The sequence below is a fragment of the Glycine max genome, chromosome 5 (genome assembly GCF_000004515.6).
Source record: "Glycine max cultivar Williams 82 chromosome 5, Glycine_max_v4.0, whole genome shotgun sequence".
Lineage (NCBI taxonomy): Eukaryota > Viridiplantae > Streptophyta > Magnoliopsida > Fabales > Fabaceae > Glycine > Glycine max.
In genome coordinates, this window is record NC_038241.2 from 2,289,170 (window position 1) to 2,308,335 (window position 19,166).

General features: G+C 34.4%; 3 protein-coding genes and 1 pseudogene across 3 annotated transcripts; 1 reads left to right on the forward strand and 3 right to left on the reverse strand.

Annotated features, from left to right (window-relative positions):
* Positions 1 to 280: 280 nt before the first annotated feature.
* Positions 281 to 2,848, reverse strand: LOC100788135 (pentatricopeptide repeat-containing protein At3g47530). The gene has a single exon (XM_003525417.5). The coding sequence runs from the start codon at positions 2,618 to 2,620 to the stop codon at positions 881 to 883; it is 1,740 nt and encodes a 579-aa protein (XP_003525465.1). The 5' UTR covers positions 2,621 to 2,848; the 3' UTR covers positions 281 to 880.
* A 2,014-nt stretch (positions 2,849 to 4,862) lies between these two features.
* Positions 4,863 to 6,122, reverse strand: LOC100788666 (protein RKD1). Its single transcript, XM_003525418.1, has 4 exons — positions 6,037 to 6,122; positions 5,783 to 5,931; positions 5,334 to 5,698; positions 4,863 to 5,180 (listed from the first exon to the last, which is right to left on the reverse strand). Exons 1-4 carry the CDS (start codon positions 6,120 to 6,122, stop codon positions 4,863 to 4,865), a joined length of 918 nt encoding a protein of 305 aa, XP_003525466.1.
* Positions 6,123 to 7,945: 1,823 nt separating this feature from the next.
* Positions 7,946 to 9,457, forward strand: LOC100305757 (uncharacterized). The gene is made up of 2 exons (NM_001249351.2): positions 7,946 to 8,275; positions 8,778 to 9,457. The coding sequence occupies exons 1-2, from the start codon at positions 7,982 to 7,984 to the stop codon at positions 9,102 to 9,104; spliced, it is 621 nt and encodes a 206-aa protein (NP_001236280.2). The 5' UTR covers positions 7,946 to 7,981; the 3' UTR covers positions 9,105 to 9,457.
* A 4,530-nt stretch (positions 9,458 to 13,987) lies between these two features.
* LOC100789200 (probable arabinosyltransferase ARAD1) lies at positions 13,988 to 16,136 on the reverse strand (annotated as a pseudogene).
* Between the last annotated feature and the right edge of the window lie 3,030 nt (positions 16,137 to 19,166).

The window sequence follows — 19,166 nt, forward strand, 5'->3', positions numbered from 1 at the left end:
CAATGCCAGATCAATGGATCCTTTAATAGATGGATGCAAATGGTCTGCACGTAGAAATATCTGCAGTTTGAACCCGATGAGGTGTTCTAATATCTAATCCTACAACTCATGATTAATCAAATAATATTCACGGCCAATATTGACTGCAGCTGTTTCTCTTGTCTACTTAGAAATTAGAATTAATTAGATTGTGAAAACATTATTACCCTAGGCACTAGCCAGAAGGGCGAGAGCAATTTTGGTAAAAAAAGAAGGTGGGGGGTGGGGGGGAACCGTCAGATGCTGTTCTCTGAATCAAATGCACAGTAAATGATCATTTGTCCTTGTAACAGTGATTTATTGCTTTTCCCTTAATAATATATTAACTCAACAAAAAATGTCAGCGCTCAATTTTCTAGAGGACGGACCTTCCCTGTCTTATGTCATGACTCGGTATTTTTGTACTGATCCAAAAGTAGAACTCCTTTAATATAAACAAAATTTCTCAAAAAATACAAGAGAATCAACACATCAACACCAAATTTCTCGGATAGCAGGTTTCTTTTTTTGCATTCAGGTCAATGGTGTTTGGCAGGTGTTTGATATCGCGATCTGCAAGACCAATCTTGAATGATCTATCCACCAGCTTCAGACATATACCTGGGTGCCATGAAATAAAAGACTTGAATAAAGGCAATGGTTAGTTAGCCACTTGACATGCAGAGAAAAACCTCCTTAGTAGTTACATGTATGGTTGCACTTCAATTAAGCCAATATTCATCAAGGTTCTAGAATAAACCAGCCGTGAAGGTATCTATTCTGCGTTTGTAGTGTCTCTTTGACAATCATTTCACTAAAGCTCGTTGCTCGATGACACATTTATCAGCAGCTCATGATATCCCTACCAATAGTCGCTACATGAGCAGCGCCCTCCCCGGAAGTGGTGAAACCGATTATGGTCCCTAAGAACTACATCACGGTTGTAAACTCCAGAAAAAAGTTTCAGAAAATTGTGGCAATCAACACATACGCGGAGATTACTAGCCACTCTCAGTATTGTGCCGGGTGGAGTAGCAAGAACCCCAAAAGCAACAGCCAATTTTTCACTGTGATGGGAGAGCACATACCCCTTTTCTTTGTCATCCATCTTATGTAACTCAGATGAAAGTTCAACAACATAACCAGCAATCCTCAGCTGATGATTAATCTCATCCAGTGTCTCATAAATCTCTCGGTTTCTAGAATGTGAAACATCATCCACAACAAACTCGTGTACTGCTCCTTTCAATTCAATTGTGCTACAACCAGGTGTGGTTTGGATTGATTTATTTTTCATCAATTTTCTCACTTCTGCTACCTTTTCCCAGTGTCCAGCTGAAGAATAAATATTCAAAAGTAAAACATAATCCCCAGCTTCTTGAGCTTTCAATTCAATCAAATGTCCAATTACTCGTTCACCAAGTGTAACATGGCCATGAATTCTGCATGCACCAAGCAAGGTCCTCCACATTGTGGAGTCTGGCTTCACCACCATTGACATAATAAGCTGATAAGCCTTATCAAGCAAGCCAGCACGGCCTAAGAGATCAACCATGCACCCATAGTGATGAACGTTGGGAGTTACTCCAAACTCTCTGCTCATACGGTGGAAAAATGACATTCCCTCATCAACCATTCCAGAATAACTGCAAGCAGAAAGGACACCCGTGAATGTCTGATCATCAGGCAGAACGCCGATTCTCAGCATCTCCTCAAATGCTTCAATAGCTTCTCTCCCATATCCATTCATAGCCAAACCAGAAATCATCGCACTCCATGAAACCACATTTTTATTGCCCATTCCCTTAAACACTTCATAAGCCTTGTCTAAACAACCACACCGCGAATACATAGATATTAGAGAATTACATAAATTGAGAGCATCCCGATAACCACGCTCCATAATATAACCATGAATTCGTTCTCCAAATTCCAAGGCATTCAAATGGGCACAAGCCTGAAGAAGAAGCAAACAAGTAACATCATCAGGCTCACATTTATAGCTCGAACCCTGCATAACATCAAACAAACTCAAAGCATCCCGAGTCCTATTATTTCTAATACAGCAAGAGATCATCACATTCCAAGCAACAGTGTCCCTATGAGGCATCTCATCAAACACCTTACATGCATCACCACCTCTCTGGCATAGTGAATACAAGTCCATGACAGCAGTGAGCAAAAGGGTATCCCATTGGTGCCCGTCTTTGAAGATGTTGCAATGAACCTGAACCCCTCCAGGAAGATACAGAAACCTTATACAAGACTTAACAGCAAAGGAAGAAGATAAAGGGTCTGCAGCAATGCCTCGTCTTCTCATATCTCGATATAGAAGGAGTCCCTTTTGCGGTGAATCACTCATGGAACAGGCCCTGATCATGGTGTTGTAATGGGAAACCAAGGGGTGGCTGAGTTGCCCAAAGAAACGCTGGGAATAGCTGGCATCTTGCAGAGGGCCAGAGAGAGCTATGCGGGACAAGAACTGAAGAGAAACTGTGGGGTATTGAATGAGGGTCGTGCGTATAATGTGAGCGTGAATTTGAAGCAAACGGGTTTTGTGGGAAACAGATTTTATAGCAGAAATCACGGTTTCTAGTGCCATTTGATGTCCAACGTTTGAGGTTTACAGTGAACCGATGGTATAACTTGTTATACCATGGATGAGAGATCGATCAAGTGATCTCCAACGAACTACTGCAAAATTAGGAAGGGAAACGATCTTCCCATAAGCATGTTTGTGATAAATAAATCGGTTCTCATATTCGTCTACCTCAGAATGTTCATTCAACGTCTAAATTAGTGGGTAGGTCTTATATTACTACAAAATTTTTAATTAGGTACTCATATTTTATTTTAATTGGATTCTTATATTAATTTTAAATTTGTAATCAGATTTTTATGCTAATTTATTATGAAAAATTTTAATGAAATATTTCATCATACACGTGTACACGCAAACCCCAAATTAATATAATAGTGTTACAAGGATTAATCACACAATAGGATTAGGTTATATTCTGAGAGATGACATTTATATTTTAGGATTAGGTTACTATTTAAGAGATAATGGACAAGTTGAGAATGAAAAACAAAAAGTGTTGAGATGCGTTAGATAAAAAAAACTAAAAAATTAAATAATTTTATGTGTAACAATAATACTATTTAAGTCAACTTGTGTATGATGTAATATTTTGTTAGATTTATCAGACTTTTCACAACAAATTAACATAGAAACTGGATTATAAATTTAAAATTAATATAGATATTTAATTAAAAAATAAAATATAGGAACCTAGTTAATTTTTTTTGTAATAATATAAGAATCTAGAAACTATTTAACGTATAAACATTAAAAAAGATTAAATGTTATTTTTATCCATTATATTTTAGTAATTTTATTTTAATACTTTAAGTTTTATATTTTTATTTTGATACTTTGAGTTTAATTTTTTTTTTTAGTATTTTTATGTTTTTAAAAGTTTTATTTATTTATTTTTTGTTAAAAATATTAGTTCTCGATCAATGTTTTAAAATTCAAATAATTAATTATTTTAGTTATGTTTAATGTTCCGTCAAAATTTTGAAACTTTTTTTGCTATAATTTGTGCTCATAATTCATAACACAAATTGATGATAATGATTTCAATATCAACTATTAACCATTAACCACTTTTGACTGCTATTATACGAAAAGTATGTCAAATTACATTTATTTTTGTGTTATTCAATATACTTATTTTGAAATATAATTATTTTTAGGCTATCATATATGCAAAAAATCGTTATCCTTTTTTTATAATATTGTTAGCCTTTTTAACTTAGCTATTATGAAAAATCTCACACAAATGACAATGATTTTTCAAAACACTAATCACTTCACCCTTTCTGTTATGAAGAGAACTTTGTAACAGTGTAAGTTACTGTGAATCCATAATTGGTTGTTTTGGATTTGGTGTATTCGATTGAATATATAGTTGTTTGTTTTCACTAGCTAGGAAGGATATGTTAATAATTTTTTAATTATTGGCTTCGATGTATAATGAGACACTTTAATAATCGATAGTATCAGATATTATTTGCTCAAACGTAACTAATTACATACAAAAAATAATCGATAGTATAAAAAAGTAGATTTTAAACTCTTAACATATAGATTCTAAAGAATATATAGAGACACTTTAATATTTTAAACATTAACCACATCAGTTTTTTTTTATCACTTCTTCTCGCATTATTAATTACCATGATATAGGATGACTGTTCTTGAGTGTATGTAGGTAGAGAAAAGAGAGAGGTCAAAACAAGAGATAAAAAGAGAGATTATATTTTGATGATACAAAATTTTAAACACTCAATCAATCATTATTTCTTCTCTTTATTTCCTTTTTTATCAATCAAATCAAATTATTTTTTAGAGATTTCAAGGTCATCCAAAAAATATTTTTGAAAAAAAAAAAGTAACATGGCATGATAAATAATAGTGTAGCTAATAGCCTTTTCACATCAACTTTCAAATGCATCTCTTCCATCAACCAAAAATAAGAACACCACACATTCGTAACATCAACAGATTCATCGCCCCTCATAGATAAAAAGCACCAAATTTTCCCCACAAGATGATTGCGGACATGGAAAAGTCGGTCGATATATATTTTTATCTTGCTCCGTGTGCCCTTTATTATCTATATACTATGCTCAAACGGCCACACAAAACAACCCATAATGAATTCAGTTTAAACTATCATAACACGTTACTTAGATATATTAGATAACATATATATAGAAAGATCGAACTGTTTCTAATCATAGTTTAAATATTTGATGGCAATGCAAACATGTACTTACTACTCCAGAAACTGAGACAACAGATACTTGATGTCTCGTTCTTCTTCACTTTCATTACTATATTCTCCCGTTGCGTTAACAATACTTCTAGCAACAAAGCCACTGAAAGAAGAAGAGTGTGGTTCCCTCCCCCGCCCTGTGACTGTGAGCTTCCTCTTCTTGTAGTTGGCCTTGAAACACGCTTGTCTAAGCCTCTTTGTAGTGTCTTCAAGTTCAGTATCCGGCATTTCCTCCAAAACCTTCTTTTCCCTCTCTAATATCTCTATCGCACTTCTTAACTTCTCTTCACTCTCTCTCCCCTCCTCTTTTCCTAGCTCCTGCATGCAAACCTCATTTTGATTATATCACCGTAACATAAATATGATAATCAATCCATTTTTTTATGAGGTACGTACGTTAATTCGTGATAATATTAGTTTCTGTTAGCAGAAGAGTTCAACCCCGCAACCTTTCATACAATGAGAACGCACCTGTACATTGTTTATCAGAGTTTGCAAGCTCATCAGCTTCCTGTGGGGCCACCTTCTAATACCCACCTCTCTGCACCTTTTCTTCAAAAGGGTTATGCCCACATTAAGTTCTCTGGCTGCTTGTGTTATGGGCATGTAGAAGTACTGAGATATGGTCTTCCTTGACAACATTCTGCAACTGCTACTGCTACCGCTGATTCTCTCTTCTATCCCTCGGTTGTCGTTAACTTTTCCATCCTCCATCATTTCCTTCTTGGTCCCACTTTCTTCGTTGTTGCCAAATAAAAATACTTTTTGTGAATCAAACACAGCATCCACTTCCTTCCAGAAAGGTAGCCCCTTTTTAATGTCATAAAAATCATAATCTGCAGTAACATTTTCAAGATAAATAACCAATATCTAAATAAGGCAAGCGTACAACGCATATAATAACAAGATATATAAAAGACCTTGCACGCTTTGTGTTGGTTCAGTAGTGAGTGTTTCATATAAAGGATCTGAAGGGTAATAATCCATAAGAGGAACAGCATCAATATAGTAGTCTTGTATGGGAAAATCGTAGGGCCAATCCAGTGAGGGATACACTTCACTGTTTCCGCTGAGAAAAGGCATTTCAATAATGATAACAACTTCAAAAAATTAGTAATAAAATAAAATATTTCATCATGGCATCAAGATATAGAACAGAAGTTTCATAGTTTACCTGTAAGAAAATTGGCACGTAAATGGAAATGGTTCTTCATCTATTTCGTAGAAAGAGCTCCAACCCATAAGTGGCTGAGACTCCATGATCATGCTCCAGACACGAAGATATATAAAGACGTTGAAGTATTGAAGAAGGATTATAAGTCCCTTCCTTGCTGAAACAGTAGTAGAACGTGGGGAATATGAAAGGAAGTTGGCAATTTATATGAATACGAAATAGGAATATACGATGATGAGAGTGAATCATATGTAACTAAAGGTGGCTATTAATTGCTTGGAGAATGTGCGCGCCGCCTTCTATGCGTGAATGCGTTTTAATGGTGACGATGAGTATGCTTGCGAGAGTTACAAGAATACAAGGGGAATAAGAATATTCCAAGTTTGAACTTTAATGAACTCTCTTGCTTCTTTAATGAATAGGTTTTGAAGATTGTGATCGTGGAGCTTCTGTGCATTTGGAAGATTTGATCTTTTTTAGGATCCTTTAATTAATCCGTTTATCACATTGTAAACAAGCAAGATGATTAGGTCTAATATGCTGTTATGTAGCCTATAATGGAACTGTGCATGCTAGCTCTGCTTGCTTTAGGCCAATCATGAATTCGGTTATTACAGTAATTATTTTCTTCTGAGAACTTTGTCCTAGTCCTTGATTTTGAATTATTAGTTTTACCTAATTTAGTCCTTAATTAAAATTACAAAAATATCATTTAATTCTTGAAATTATCTAAAAATAGTCATTTCAGTTCTTTAAATTATAAATTACTAACAGTCATTTTTAATCCCTGAAATACTTTTGTAATTTCAGACACTATCAATTGGTCTTTCATAGTTTCAATTATTTATTTAATGTATTACTCATATTTTTCCTAATTGAACAAATCATGAATTTAAATTTGAAGGAGCCATTATTCATATGTTTTGATGTTTTTGTTCTGCTTTAGTGGCCATGTGCCAAGCAGAGATATATATATATATATACACATTGGTAAGTTAGACATTAGAATTTTGATTTCAGTGGTGCTCTCCAGACTATGTTCAAAAGAACCCAATTATATACTTCAGCACTCAGCAAAATCAACAAAGGGTGACTCTGTAGTGTGAGTTGATTTTGTTCATTCTACTTGAATTTAACGGATAAGATACGCAAAGTACTTACAAAAGACAGTGAGGGGGACAAGGACAATTGATTAGTGTCTAGTTAGTAGATGGTGGCTACTTCAAGTTTTCCACTGGATAAAATGGAACACGAGGGTCATTAACTTAACATATAGCCTCATAATTAATAAAGTTTAGGAAATGTTCCTATCAGTTATCAAGTCGTAGTCACTTTCCACAAAATTGGTTGGGAATGATAAACCTCAGATAAATAATCTTCATTAGACTGGGCCTCCTGACCATGCATGCATGGGTGCCGCACGTTTCCCGTTTTCTTCCAAGCAATAGATGGATCTTAAAGTTGAACAAATTATGAAGCGATAAATCATAGTAATCATTTGCCTCTCCGCCACTTGATAGACTCTAGCAACTAATCATTACTTTACTTCCAATCCATAACTTTTTTTAAGCAAAAATACAGTAGCATAATTGATTGTTTTACACTTGCAAGAAATTAAATAATTACATATGCTTGGCAAGGTCGGGGAGATAACCCTATAAAAAGTATCAAAACTTACAAGTGTCATATCCACGGATCAGAAAAAACTTAAAGCTTGTTTAAATGCAATATTTAAAAATTCAATTTAAATATTACGGATTCTCCGATCCATAATGCACCAAAGCAATTGCGGTTTAATGACCATAGGAGCAAATTTAAACAGTAAGGCCTTGACCCAGAAAACTACAGTGAGGCCCAATTAGTTATCCTGTGAAGAAATTAAAATTAGGTCAATCGGATCCCTCTCGCTCCCACTAATAAACTTTTCAAATAATTAAACCCACACATGACCATGGCGGAAGCCACTGCATCGGAACTGGAAATCGTCGAGCCCACCACCACGGACGCCGCCGCCGCAGACGTGGCTGTCGACGGCGTTGAATCAAACCTGAAGCGGACTAGAGAGGACAGCGATGACGAAGAAGACGGTGTTTCGAAGAAGCAGAAGGTGGATGCAGAAGAAAAGAAAGCATCAGGTCCCGTGAAATTGGGTTTCAAAAGCTTCGCCTCTTCCGTGGAAATGTTCGATTACTTCTACAATCTCCTTCATGCTTGGCCCGCTTATCTCAATCTTAACCAGGTATTCCAACACTTGTTACCGTTATCATCGTTTTATCTACTTATCCCTTTTTCTCAGTTAGAAAAACAAAAATCCTTTTTTTTGTTTTTAATTTGGCCATGACAATGCACCGATGTTATCTACAGTACTTATTTTTGAAATATTTTTTCCGGCTAAATTTAGTGAATAGCTTGGTTGGATATGTACGCAAACTCTCTTTTTCACAATCTATTTATTTATCATGTTTGGCAGATTCACTGCAAAGATTTCCAGAAGTGCATAGGATTATTAGGAAACAATTATTTTAATGCATGAGCTTGTGAAATGGCTTTCAGTGCCATCAACATGTGATATAAAATGGTTTGTAATCTATTTTAATGCATGTGCAATTCAAGATTCAACTGCATGCAAATTCATGGCCAGTTAATGTTTAAATTGGCTTAGTCTTAGTAACGTGTCTTGATGATGCCCACAACCTTAATCTACTTGCTGAATTCACTATGAGTTGTTTTTTGTGTGGCAGTATGAACATATGATGCTACTGGAGTTGCTTAAGAACGGTCACACAGAACCTGATACTAAGATTGGAGGAGGAATCCGTGTTTTTCAAGTCCGCAAGCACCCTATGTGGAAAAGTAGGTGCTTCTTCCTCGTCAGGGACGATGAATCTGTCGATGATTTTAGCTTCCGTAAATGTGTGGATCATATTCTTCCCTTGCCACAAGAGATGCAAGTGAGACCTGATGCTAACAGGGCATTAGGTGGAGCAAAAAAACATCATAGAGGAAAGGGTGGTGGTGGAGGAAGAGGTGGACATGGCCACGGGAAAAAAGGAGGATCTAAACATTGAGTACAGTGGTGACTGCATGCTGGAGTGCTGGTCTTTCTTGTGTTTTAAGATCTAAACGTTTTACGTATTCTTGACAGTAGCTTATTTCATGAATCTAAATCTCATCGACCCCACCCTCACACACAGCACAACATTAGCCCGCATGACCTGCAAAGTTTCTTTATGTAATTATTTTGAGTTTTGAGAGAAGTAATTAGCATTTTCCTTTACTAATTGCAAGGCATCTGTGTAAGCTAAACACACAAGCGTGTAAAGTATTGTATTTCTATATCCGTGTTGTATTATGCCGTGTCTTACTAAGTATCCAAGCTTCACAGTTGCTCTTAATATATTCTATGTGAATCTATCTTTCCCTTTCTTTTTTTTTTTTTTTTTTTTGCATTAAGGCATCTCTAGTCAACAATTGAAGACTAATCCCTTTTGATGATCTTCTTGAAATATGATCCACTTTCAAAATGACTTAGTGCAGAAATGATAGACACCTAATGGTAGAGTGTGGAGATTTGAGTCCTCTTCAAGATATAATATTGAGATATTTTTATCAAATAAGTTAGGCAACGGATAATGAAATCTTGGTCATTGAAGTGAATTTTTATTTCTTTCAACAAAGTCGTTTCCTAATACACAATCAGGAATTAAACTCTCAATTAAATTTAGGAGACTGACTATTTACTAACTCTGTCGGGTCTTGTTGGTAACTTGTCTAATCTACTTCAATTGCTATGCAACTGCATGTACTATTCTACACTCCTCCCATTAGATATCAATGCCTACTGCAGACATCCTGAGGTCTCAAAGCAGCCAAGGGAAATTAAGTAATATTTTGACATTTTCCCATCTTTTAAGAAATTATTTGAATCTTCAACTATTGCCAAGTTCTTAGGAAGTTCATAATGAGGAAAACAGCATGGTAGGGATGGTGCTTCCAAGTTCAGAATATCTAATTATAGCAGTTGCTTCTGTTCAATTTCCTTTTCTGCTTTCTTGTTTGTTAGGTTTTCCATGGTTTACTCGCTGGTCATGTAATTTTTCCTCAATTATTCATGAAACACAGATTGTGCTGTGCATTTATCTTCATCTGGTACCCTTTTGGAGTTGTATCTCATCACTTCATAGGATGCACTTCAACTCTATTCCTCTCTGTCATACTTTGAGACTATCCACTCATGCCCACGTTTGTCTGTCGAGTATTTAGCCCTTCCTTAACATTTAAGATATGTTCAAGAACTGGTACGAATTGAATACTGTGAAAGATCTTTACCCTCTTGTTGATCAATCATTGCAGTCAATGTTATTGTGATAGGAGACAACAATGGGGGAGAGGGACCACTATTAACAGATTGATATAACATTAACTAGTGGTTTTTCCTTACCAATTTGAGTTTGCTTTTCCCTAGCTACTTTGTGCATTCATTTCTGTTTATTTACTTATTTTGGGTTGGTGCCAGGAGTCCTTAGCTCCACAAAGGACAAGGTGTTCATTGCATATTTGCATAGTCACCATGACTTGACAGAAGTATTGGATGATAGAAGCTGATCCATGTCTGGTTTTCCTAATGGTTTCTTAAAATAGAAATGCAGATCACGACCTTTTATCTTCAACACATGAATAACATAAACTATAATAATTCATTTACTCTGGAAAATGAAGTGTACTGATGAATAAAGATAAGCATATGCTTGTTTATAAGCTGGAATAATTTTGAACTCATTCTGATCGTATAGCAATTATATATTACCATTGATGGATCTGAAAAGCTAGCTGTTACTGACGGTGAAGGGTTATTTTTGTAAAGCAACGGTTCATTTATTTCTTTCTCTTTTCCTTAAACAATGGTCAGATATTTCTTTCACTTCAATACATAGCTCTAAAGTGGAGGGTCAGAAAGAGTATCTAAGTAATTGACCATGTTCTTAGAAAAAGATTCCCTTCGTCCCTCGTTGATTCTTTATCCTCTTAACATGATGAAACATGTGAATTATCCTGTTTATTGGAACCATAAATTTATAAAATTTAAAAAGAAAAAAGAGGGTAAGAGATAAGAGGATATTGGATAGAAGAGAGTTGAGGCTGGTCTTCATGGATTGGCGAGAAAAATAAAGGAAGAATGGCCATATTTGGAAGTTAACAAACGTTTTTCTTTAAACTTTGAATGAAGGTTATTGGGTAAGCAATCCAAAGAGAGGCGAGAAAAGCATCAAGGAATTCAATTAAACACAAGAAACCGAGACTGCAATTATTATTATTATTTTTTTGCATGGAGAGAAGAGCTTGGAATTCTAAAGATAGTTCGCATAAAGAAAGAGAACATAAAAGACAGTTATTGGTTGGTTTGTTTTTTTGGGAGTGGTTGCTATTCCCCACCTTCTCCCAAAATGCTCTACTTTTAATGGCTTTCTTGTCTATGTTGCATTAACATTGATCGAACTTCTTATACCTTTTATTTCTAGTAGTCATGGCAAGCAATTGGGTTCACGTCCCTTAACATAAAGCAAATACAAATAATTTCCCCAATTTATCTCACTAGAACCAGAGAAGAGAGTCATTGTGATAACTGGTTTAATGTTGGAGATTTATTTTTTCTAATCAAAATAACTTAAGTACTTTTTTATTTTTAAATATTTATAAAACAATGGTAAAAAACAATGATTTTTGTAATTACCAAAAAAATAAAAATGAATTTTTTTTAGATCATCATGTAATTGAGACGAAGTATGTCCATCTTTATCTATAATTAATCTTTGACAAAAAAAACCTATCCTTTTTATTGAATCTTTTTTTCTAACCATCTTTTGCATCCATAATATTTGAGCATAAGTCCCTACTTAAGGATTTAAGTCCAATTCAATTTAGACTTATTGATAAATAAAAAAGATTTTTCAAGACACGCTTGGTTTTTTTTTTTGTTGAGAAATATACCAAAGTTTTTAGAAGTAATAACCCAAAAACTTAGACTTTGAAATTGCAAAATAGTACTATTTGGAGTATCATTTTACTCTCTAAAATTATTAAACTTTGGTATTGTAAATGTTTTGTGTTAGAATCCCATAGTTCAAATAATCACAATGCATCGAATCTTAGCTGGTCAGCAAATGTTTTCATGGTACGACACATGGACACGTCAGCAAGTCCAGTTGACGTGGCAGCTAAATAAAGTGTTGAAGACACTTAGTTCGGTCTTTGTTTGGTAAAAAAGAGCATGTCAGATGATAGGGATTAAGGGAAACTGAATGAAAAGATACTTGGCTTCCCAAGGGCATTGTTGTTCCAATTAACTTTCATTCAAAACCTTGTCAGTGTCTTCTAAAACAGCCTTATATATTTGCTCCCATAGCATGACTTATGATTGAGGTGAATCTAAAACTTCCTTCCCTTCATGTTCCGGGCTTCTCATGCTTTATGCTTTTACTCATCCTTCCAAGTCCCCTGGAAGATTACTTTCATGAAATGAGTAACAAGAAATAGAGGAGTTGCTGTGCCAGCACACTACCTATTATCTCCTTTTTGCTTCAAATACAGAACTTTCTGTTATTCCACATTATTACTCATAACAAAGAAAAGGAACATGAGTCTCTTGAGTTTTAGAGGCTTCATTGTTTTAGTTTGTGTTGGGATTTTAGCTTCTCAACCATTTAAGGTTTCTGGCTTGAGAAGTAAAGATCTTGCTCTGAGATGAGATGAGGGACTATTGCCATTTGTTAGAAGTTTTCGCATCCTAAAGGCTGTTGCAGTGGAGGATTTGCAATCAAAGGTGGAATTGGTACCTGCACCTTCAATGACCTTTGATCCTAATCAGTCAAACAAAAGGACAGTTAGAAAAGGACCAGACCCAATTCACAACAGAAGTTGACCTGCTTCGGCTATGTCCTTTCTTATGCTGAGAAATGACAAGAGAATTCACAATGCAAAGACAAAACCAATTGTTCTTTGTATCCTTAACCACTTCTAAAGGAGGTTGGTTGGTTTTCTACGTATTCTTTTATATTTGTTTTCAGTTCTATTCTAACTTTGAGCCTACCGGTCAGCTGAAAAATTGCAGCTGAAGTGCTGAACAAATCTTTGAGCCAGCATTATTAGTAGAGAAATCGTAGGAATTGACCAATAGCTGGATAGCTTATGGTCTTGTTAGTTCTCAAATACTGAATATAGTGCATGCTAATTTTTTCCCCTTACGAAGAGGAAGAATACACACACACACACACACACACACACACACACACATATATATATATATATATATATATATATATATATATATATATATATATATATATATATATATGTTTTTTTTCCTCAACTGATGTTTCTGCTTGTTTCTCCAACTAATTTAGGAGACAGCATTATACGCACAATGAATGAAAACATTAACACGTAGCACACAAATTAAATATGTAACATCAGATTAAGTACATAATAAAATTTAATTGCTATGTTGATTATTATCAGAATACATGAGAATTTATCTTAATTTGGAGGCCGTCTTCCTGCATAATCAGTTGTTACTCTTTATGGTCAATTCTATTTTGCTCACTCGCGCTTATTTCATGCTTGCATAGTTGCATCTAATAAAATTAAGATGAATTTCCCAGTTAAAAATCAAAATGTACTCTACACTTTCAGTCCATAGCTCCTTTGGCATTTAACTTATTTGCACATCAATGATCCATATACACTACAAAAGCCAGGGGTAATGCATTATGGTGGTTCCACACAAGAAAAAAGTACCTAGTTTGTGAAAGAAATTAGGAGACTTACCTCTTTGTTGTGGTACCTTGATGGAGGTTAGATAGTTGTTTCCTGAATCTCCATGCAAAATCTAATGGAAGAAAATGCATTGGCACCATATAGAGGGGGATACGGTAGAAATATCCATATAATTAATATGCCATTGCCAATAAGAGAAGGAAAAATCAATATGGTATTTTTCTCTTTTCAATTATCCCATGTGATTTAAGAAAAAAAAAACTATCATCTTTTCATGAAGAAGATAAAAATTGATTCGGTGAAAAATGGTAACAAGGGAGAGGATGGAGCTTGCTAGTAGCGAATAAGTAAAACCAGGCCCATGACTCTCCCATGGATAAGTTGAATATGACCAGAGTCATTATCTGGCTCCACCTTAGTATTTCAGTGGATCATAACAAGAAGCTAAGGTCTCTGGTATCTGTTTTTCCTGTGCAACTTCCTCCCAAATCATATTCACTGCATCCCCAGGCTGGCTTGGATATTGATACTCAAAGTGCTGTGTAATATCCTTCAACCTTGCCCACATCTTGGTCCATTTCTCTGGTTTGATTGAACGAAGAAGATTGAGCAGGTAGCCTTTCCTTACAGAATCTGAGGCATGGACAAACAAGCCAAATTCTGAGTAGTCCAAAACATCTTCAAATCGTAGCTCAATTTCGTCACTAATGATCACAGGAACACAGTGGCTCACAATGGCATCAAAGAGGCGATTTGAGGATGGGGTATCTCCAGCAACGTTAAGGCAAAATTTGGATAAGGCCATGCCTTAGCTTACTTGATTAATCCCATTTTTTCTGATGCTTGCAAATGCAAAATGCACATCTTTCTCATCTTTGAGGAGCTAATATAGCTTTTGGCAAATAGCTCCTCCCTAAAGAGTTTCACCATGATAATTTAATGAATTACAATAAATAAACATTCTTCTAATAGATTTAGTATTAGTTACAATAATATTGATAATATGATGAAAGGTAATAAAACTCGCATCATACTCGCTACGATGATTCTAAGCAAAACTACCACTGCAGGATGAGTTTCGATATTGTAGGATCACAGGATTCAACTCAGTAACCCTGCTATTCATTTCTTAATTGTTTTTCTATGAATTTTAATGAATGGACAAAGGTGCATACTCATTAAAAAGTAGATAACAAAACAGTAAAAAACGGTGCTTATAACTAAAGACTGCGGAGAACAAAATTTTCCCCTTTTTACTCTTGATCAATAACTTTTGTAGACAAAGTTTGAGTTTAGAATCAACTCAGCTTCTAAGCTCACCTTTGCATCATGCAATATGTTCCACGACTTCAAATGCCTACAACAATTACCAACTGAGCATAAATTACGACCCAAGACAGGGGGGAGAACTATACAAGTCAATGATAGGTTATTTTTTTACAATAAAGCAAGCATTGAAGTGATAATATATGAGTAGGACTGTAGGAGAAACTCACGTCTTTATGAATCCATTCAGCTTCTTAGCTCACCTTTGCTTCATCAATATGTTTTACAACTTAAAATGCGGATAATCAATTACCAATTAACTGAATTAAGCATAAATTACCACCCAAAACAGGAGGGAAAACCATACAAGTCAATTAAGCATGCATTGAAGAGATAATATTAGAGTAGGAGAAACTCGCATCTTTCCCAGATATTGTCCCCTGGAAATATAGAAGTGTAGAACGTTCCTCATATGAAGCTGACCCAGCTCTTGGTACAGTACTTACTAGATGTCTATACGGAGCAATTATATCCTTGTTAATGTTTGCTAATTGAGAAGGGTATCTTCCAAAATCTGCAAGCACAAGCATGGCAGAGCCCAACTTTCTTCTTGCATGCAGAATGCTATTAGGATGGTGTTCCACAATCACATGATCCATCCCTCCATAACGTTTCCATTCTTCCCGCCCCATTAGGAACTGTACCAATCTCTGTTGCAACATTTTGTTAACACTAACTTTTTCCTTCCCATGGATTTTGGAATGCCTCAAAGATGAGAAAAATGGCACAAAAACCACATCCGTGTGGCTTGAATTCTGCACTCTAATTGCGGTGCAAGACCAAAATTTTTTCGCAATGTTTGATGACAGAAGATCAAGGGTGAGCCAGTATTCCACACTATGCTGCAAATTAAGCCCACCTGGATAAGGTGGAATGTGTTTTGGGTTATTCACATTAAGCCATGTTTGGTTCACATTCCCTTTCCAATCCAATAACCCAAAGTGAAACCCTGGAGATAAGTCATACATGAACACCCTCAAGAGAGCATTGGTTGGATCAAATAGTAATCATTTATAAAAAAAAAATATTTTTTTAATTAGTAAAAAATATTTTATATGAAACTCTGGAGATAAGTCATACATGGCAGCTTTGTGGTTGAACTTTTGAAACTTGCTCCCTCATGAAACTAGGTTTGAAGTCAAGTGATGTGTTGTTGACAAGAAAAAGCTCCAACACGGATCTTGGAATGGATGACTGATTACTCAAGTGGATGAGGAAAAAGGAAGACTGGACCAAAAGGAACATGGCAATAACAATTACACAAAATATAAATCTTGAGGGAACCATGTTCTTGTTGGCATTGTTGAAGAAGAAGAGTCTTAGGAAATTCAACAAATAAAAGATTAAAGGGTAGTAGTTTTTATGTTACTAGTATAAACACATAAATTAAAGGCCTTCATTCATATATGCATTAACGGGTCAAGTCTCAGAATTAGGAAAGACCGAAAGAGCATAAGAACTAAGAAGAATAGATTGTGGGGAAAAATAAAAATTAGAAAAGAATTGAAATTTGGAATGTGGGTGGTCAAAAGTCGTGGCCCAATGAGATGATGTGATTTGGTTCAGTTGGGCAACAAAGAGTAGCTGATCAGCTTCACAGGTTCGGACTCGGACAAGACATAGCAAGGGAAGGCGAATTTGTTGTGATTACCAATCAAATCAAATTCACGTCACGTTTTATTCAATTCTGGGATGGAGGGAAGGAGTAAGGAGTGAGGGGAAGGGACATAGGAAAATAGGGGAGGACAAAAGTGTTATTTTGCATGTTTTTGAAAAAGTAAGAGGGTGAGAATAGTAACTCTCGTAAAGGAGGGACTGGATGCCTTAGCTTGCTCTGGGCCTCTTATAAGAATAACGATGGTAGGCCTTCCTTCTCTCGCTATGGGCTATTTGTTTTTTTTCTTTATAATCTTTTTAGTCTTTATTTTTTTTTCTTTTTTAATCCTTATAAATTATGTTTATTTTGTTTATGATCTTAAAAACATTTAGATAATATTTTGAATAGTAAAAAAATATTATCTAAAAATAATGAAAAATAAAATAAATAATTTTTATGTTTCAGTCCTTATAAAAATTTTAAGTTTTAATACAGGCTCATATTATTTTAGAAGATTTTCATTTGATTCTCTATTATTTAGGAAATATCATGCTTATTTTTTAATATTTTTCAATTACATCATCACTATATAGAATATAATTGAATAAACTAAATTAGTAGGGATTAAAATGGATTCTTTTTCTAAGCACCAAACCAAAAGATATATAGATTACGGGGACTAAAATTAATGTTAATTGAGTCTGAAAATTATTTTAAATAATAATTTTATGAATTTCCATTAAATAATTTTGAATTTAAATTTAAGTACTTATCCACAAAAAATTGCAACTACTAATACATATTAATAATATAATAATCACTCCCCATAGATTCAAACGTATATATAAAAAAAATAATCATAAAATTACATATTTATTATGGTTTAATTTTAATATATTGACCGTTTAAAGATTTTATATTATTATTCAAGAAAATATTTGTCACAAAATTTAACGATTCTTAATTATATGATAAACATAATTGGTTAACAATGTAAAAATACTATATTCTAATTAAACTCAATTTTTTTAATTTTATCATAAAGATCTAAAATATTTTTATATTTTTTAATTGATTTAAGTATGTTTCATTTTTAATTAATGTACTTAATTTAATTTATTTACATAATTTGTTTTTATTTTAAAATAATATCATGATTCTAATAGTTTGTCACAATAAAGACATGTATGGCAAAAATGCCAATAATGGATTTAAGTATGATATAAAGGTGCACTTGGATACTAAAATGAGAAATGCCAACACACTTTTTAAAAACATTCTTTATTTTTGCTGAAATTTATTAAAATATAAAAAAAAAATAGGTCATACGTCATAATTAATGATTATCTCATAATTTTACGATTATTAATAAATTTTAAATAATAATAGAATATGTGATAGAATAAGTATCTCAAAAAATATATTATTAACATTCTTGTAATAAAAATACCATCCATACAAATATGAGTTTAAGTATGTTTTTTTTCCTTGAATACGATTGTGAATATACTAAAAGTAGCTAGAGGTAGTAAAATTGGTTGGACTAGATAACCTAATGAAATGTAGACTTTAATTTTTTAGCTTAAATTAAATGTGGACCTTTTGAGTTCAATATGATCATGCCCGACTTGGACTTGGATTTGACTCTCAAAAACTTGTTAAAAACTCAAAAAAAATTGAACCTTTTTGCCTAGAACCTAAAATTTTCTACCCATAACCAATATATATCATCAAGAAAGATACACATTTACTACATATACATATAACCTTCGTATGGAGTGTTTACCAAGTTGAGCATCAAAATACCTTAGCAGGTAACCCATGATTGCTTGTGCAATCAATGTCAAGGAGTAAAAACAGAACAAAACCCTCCATAACATCAATGAAGTCTACAACTTGCTTATAGATCAATCGTCTACAAAGAATTCAGGTTCACGGTTTCATTCATTCCAGACAAACCAATTATTAAAAAAAGAAAAAACCTTTTTGATAGGTTTTTGGATCCATCTGAGGTTGGCCTGTGATTGAGCACGAGGCTGAGCTTGCATGTGCATGTACTGTGACAGACCTTTCCTTTAACAGTTTATTATTCCGTCTTTAGTTGAGATATTAATCTGTTGCTTTTTTTGACTTTTATGCTTCAGAAAAAGGCTATGCATGGTGTATAGTGGCTTGTTGGCTCCACCGCTAACTAGCTCCACGCCTACCCCTGCATGATAGTGCCGTCGTGCTATTTGCCACCACCACTACCACACTACGAGGCTAGCTGCCCCTAAAATATGGGCCATGTATCTATACACGTGTATCTTTTTTTTTTTAGGTCACCAAAACGACAGTATTTTTGTCACGAAAAAGTTGTCGCTACTGTGATGATAATGCACCAGATCTTCAGCACCGTGCTTTTATATATACCGGACACGATGGATGTTCAAGG

Bases quoted from the DNA above. Each gene is read 5' to 3' on its own strand.
- LOC100788666 (XM_003525418.1), bottom strand. From the start codon at position 6,122: ATGGAGTCTCAGCCACTTATGGGTTGGAGCTCTTTCTACGAAATAGAT. The intron at 5,699-5,782 runs GTCTTTTATATA...ATGTTACTGCAG, and splicing joins ACCAACACAAAGCGTGCAAG to ATTATGATTTTTATGACATT. The intron at 5,181-5,333 runs GTGCGTTCTCAT...GTTTGCATGCAG, and splicing joins CTCTGATAAACAATGTACAG to GAGCTAGGAAAAGAGGAGGG.
- LOC100788135 (XM_003525417.5), bottom strand. From the start codon at position 2,620: ATGGCACTAGAAACCGTGATTTCTGCTATAAAATCTGTTTCCCACAAA.
- LOC100305757 (NM_001249351.2), top strand. From the start codon at position 7,982: ATGACCATGGCGGAAGCCACTGCATCGGAACTGGAAATCGTCGAGCCC. The intron at 8,276-8,777 runs GTATTCCAACAC...TTTGTGTGGCAG, and splicing joins CTTATCTCAATCTTAACCAG to TATGAACATATGATGCTACT.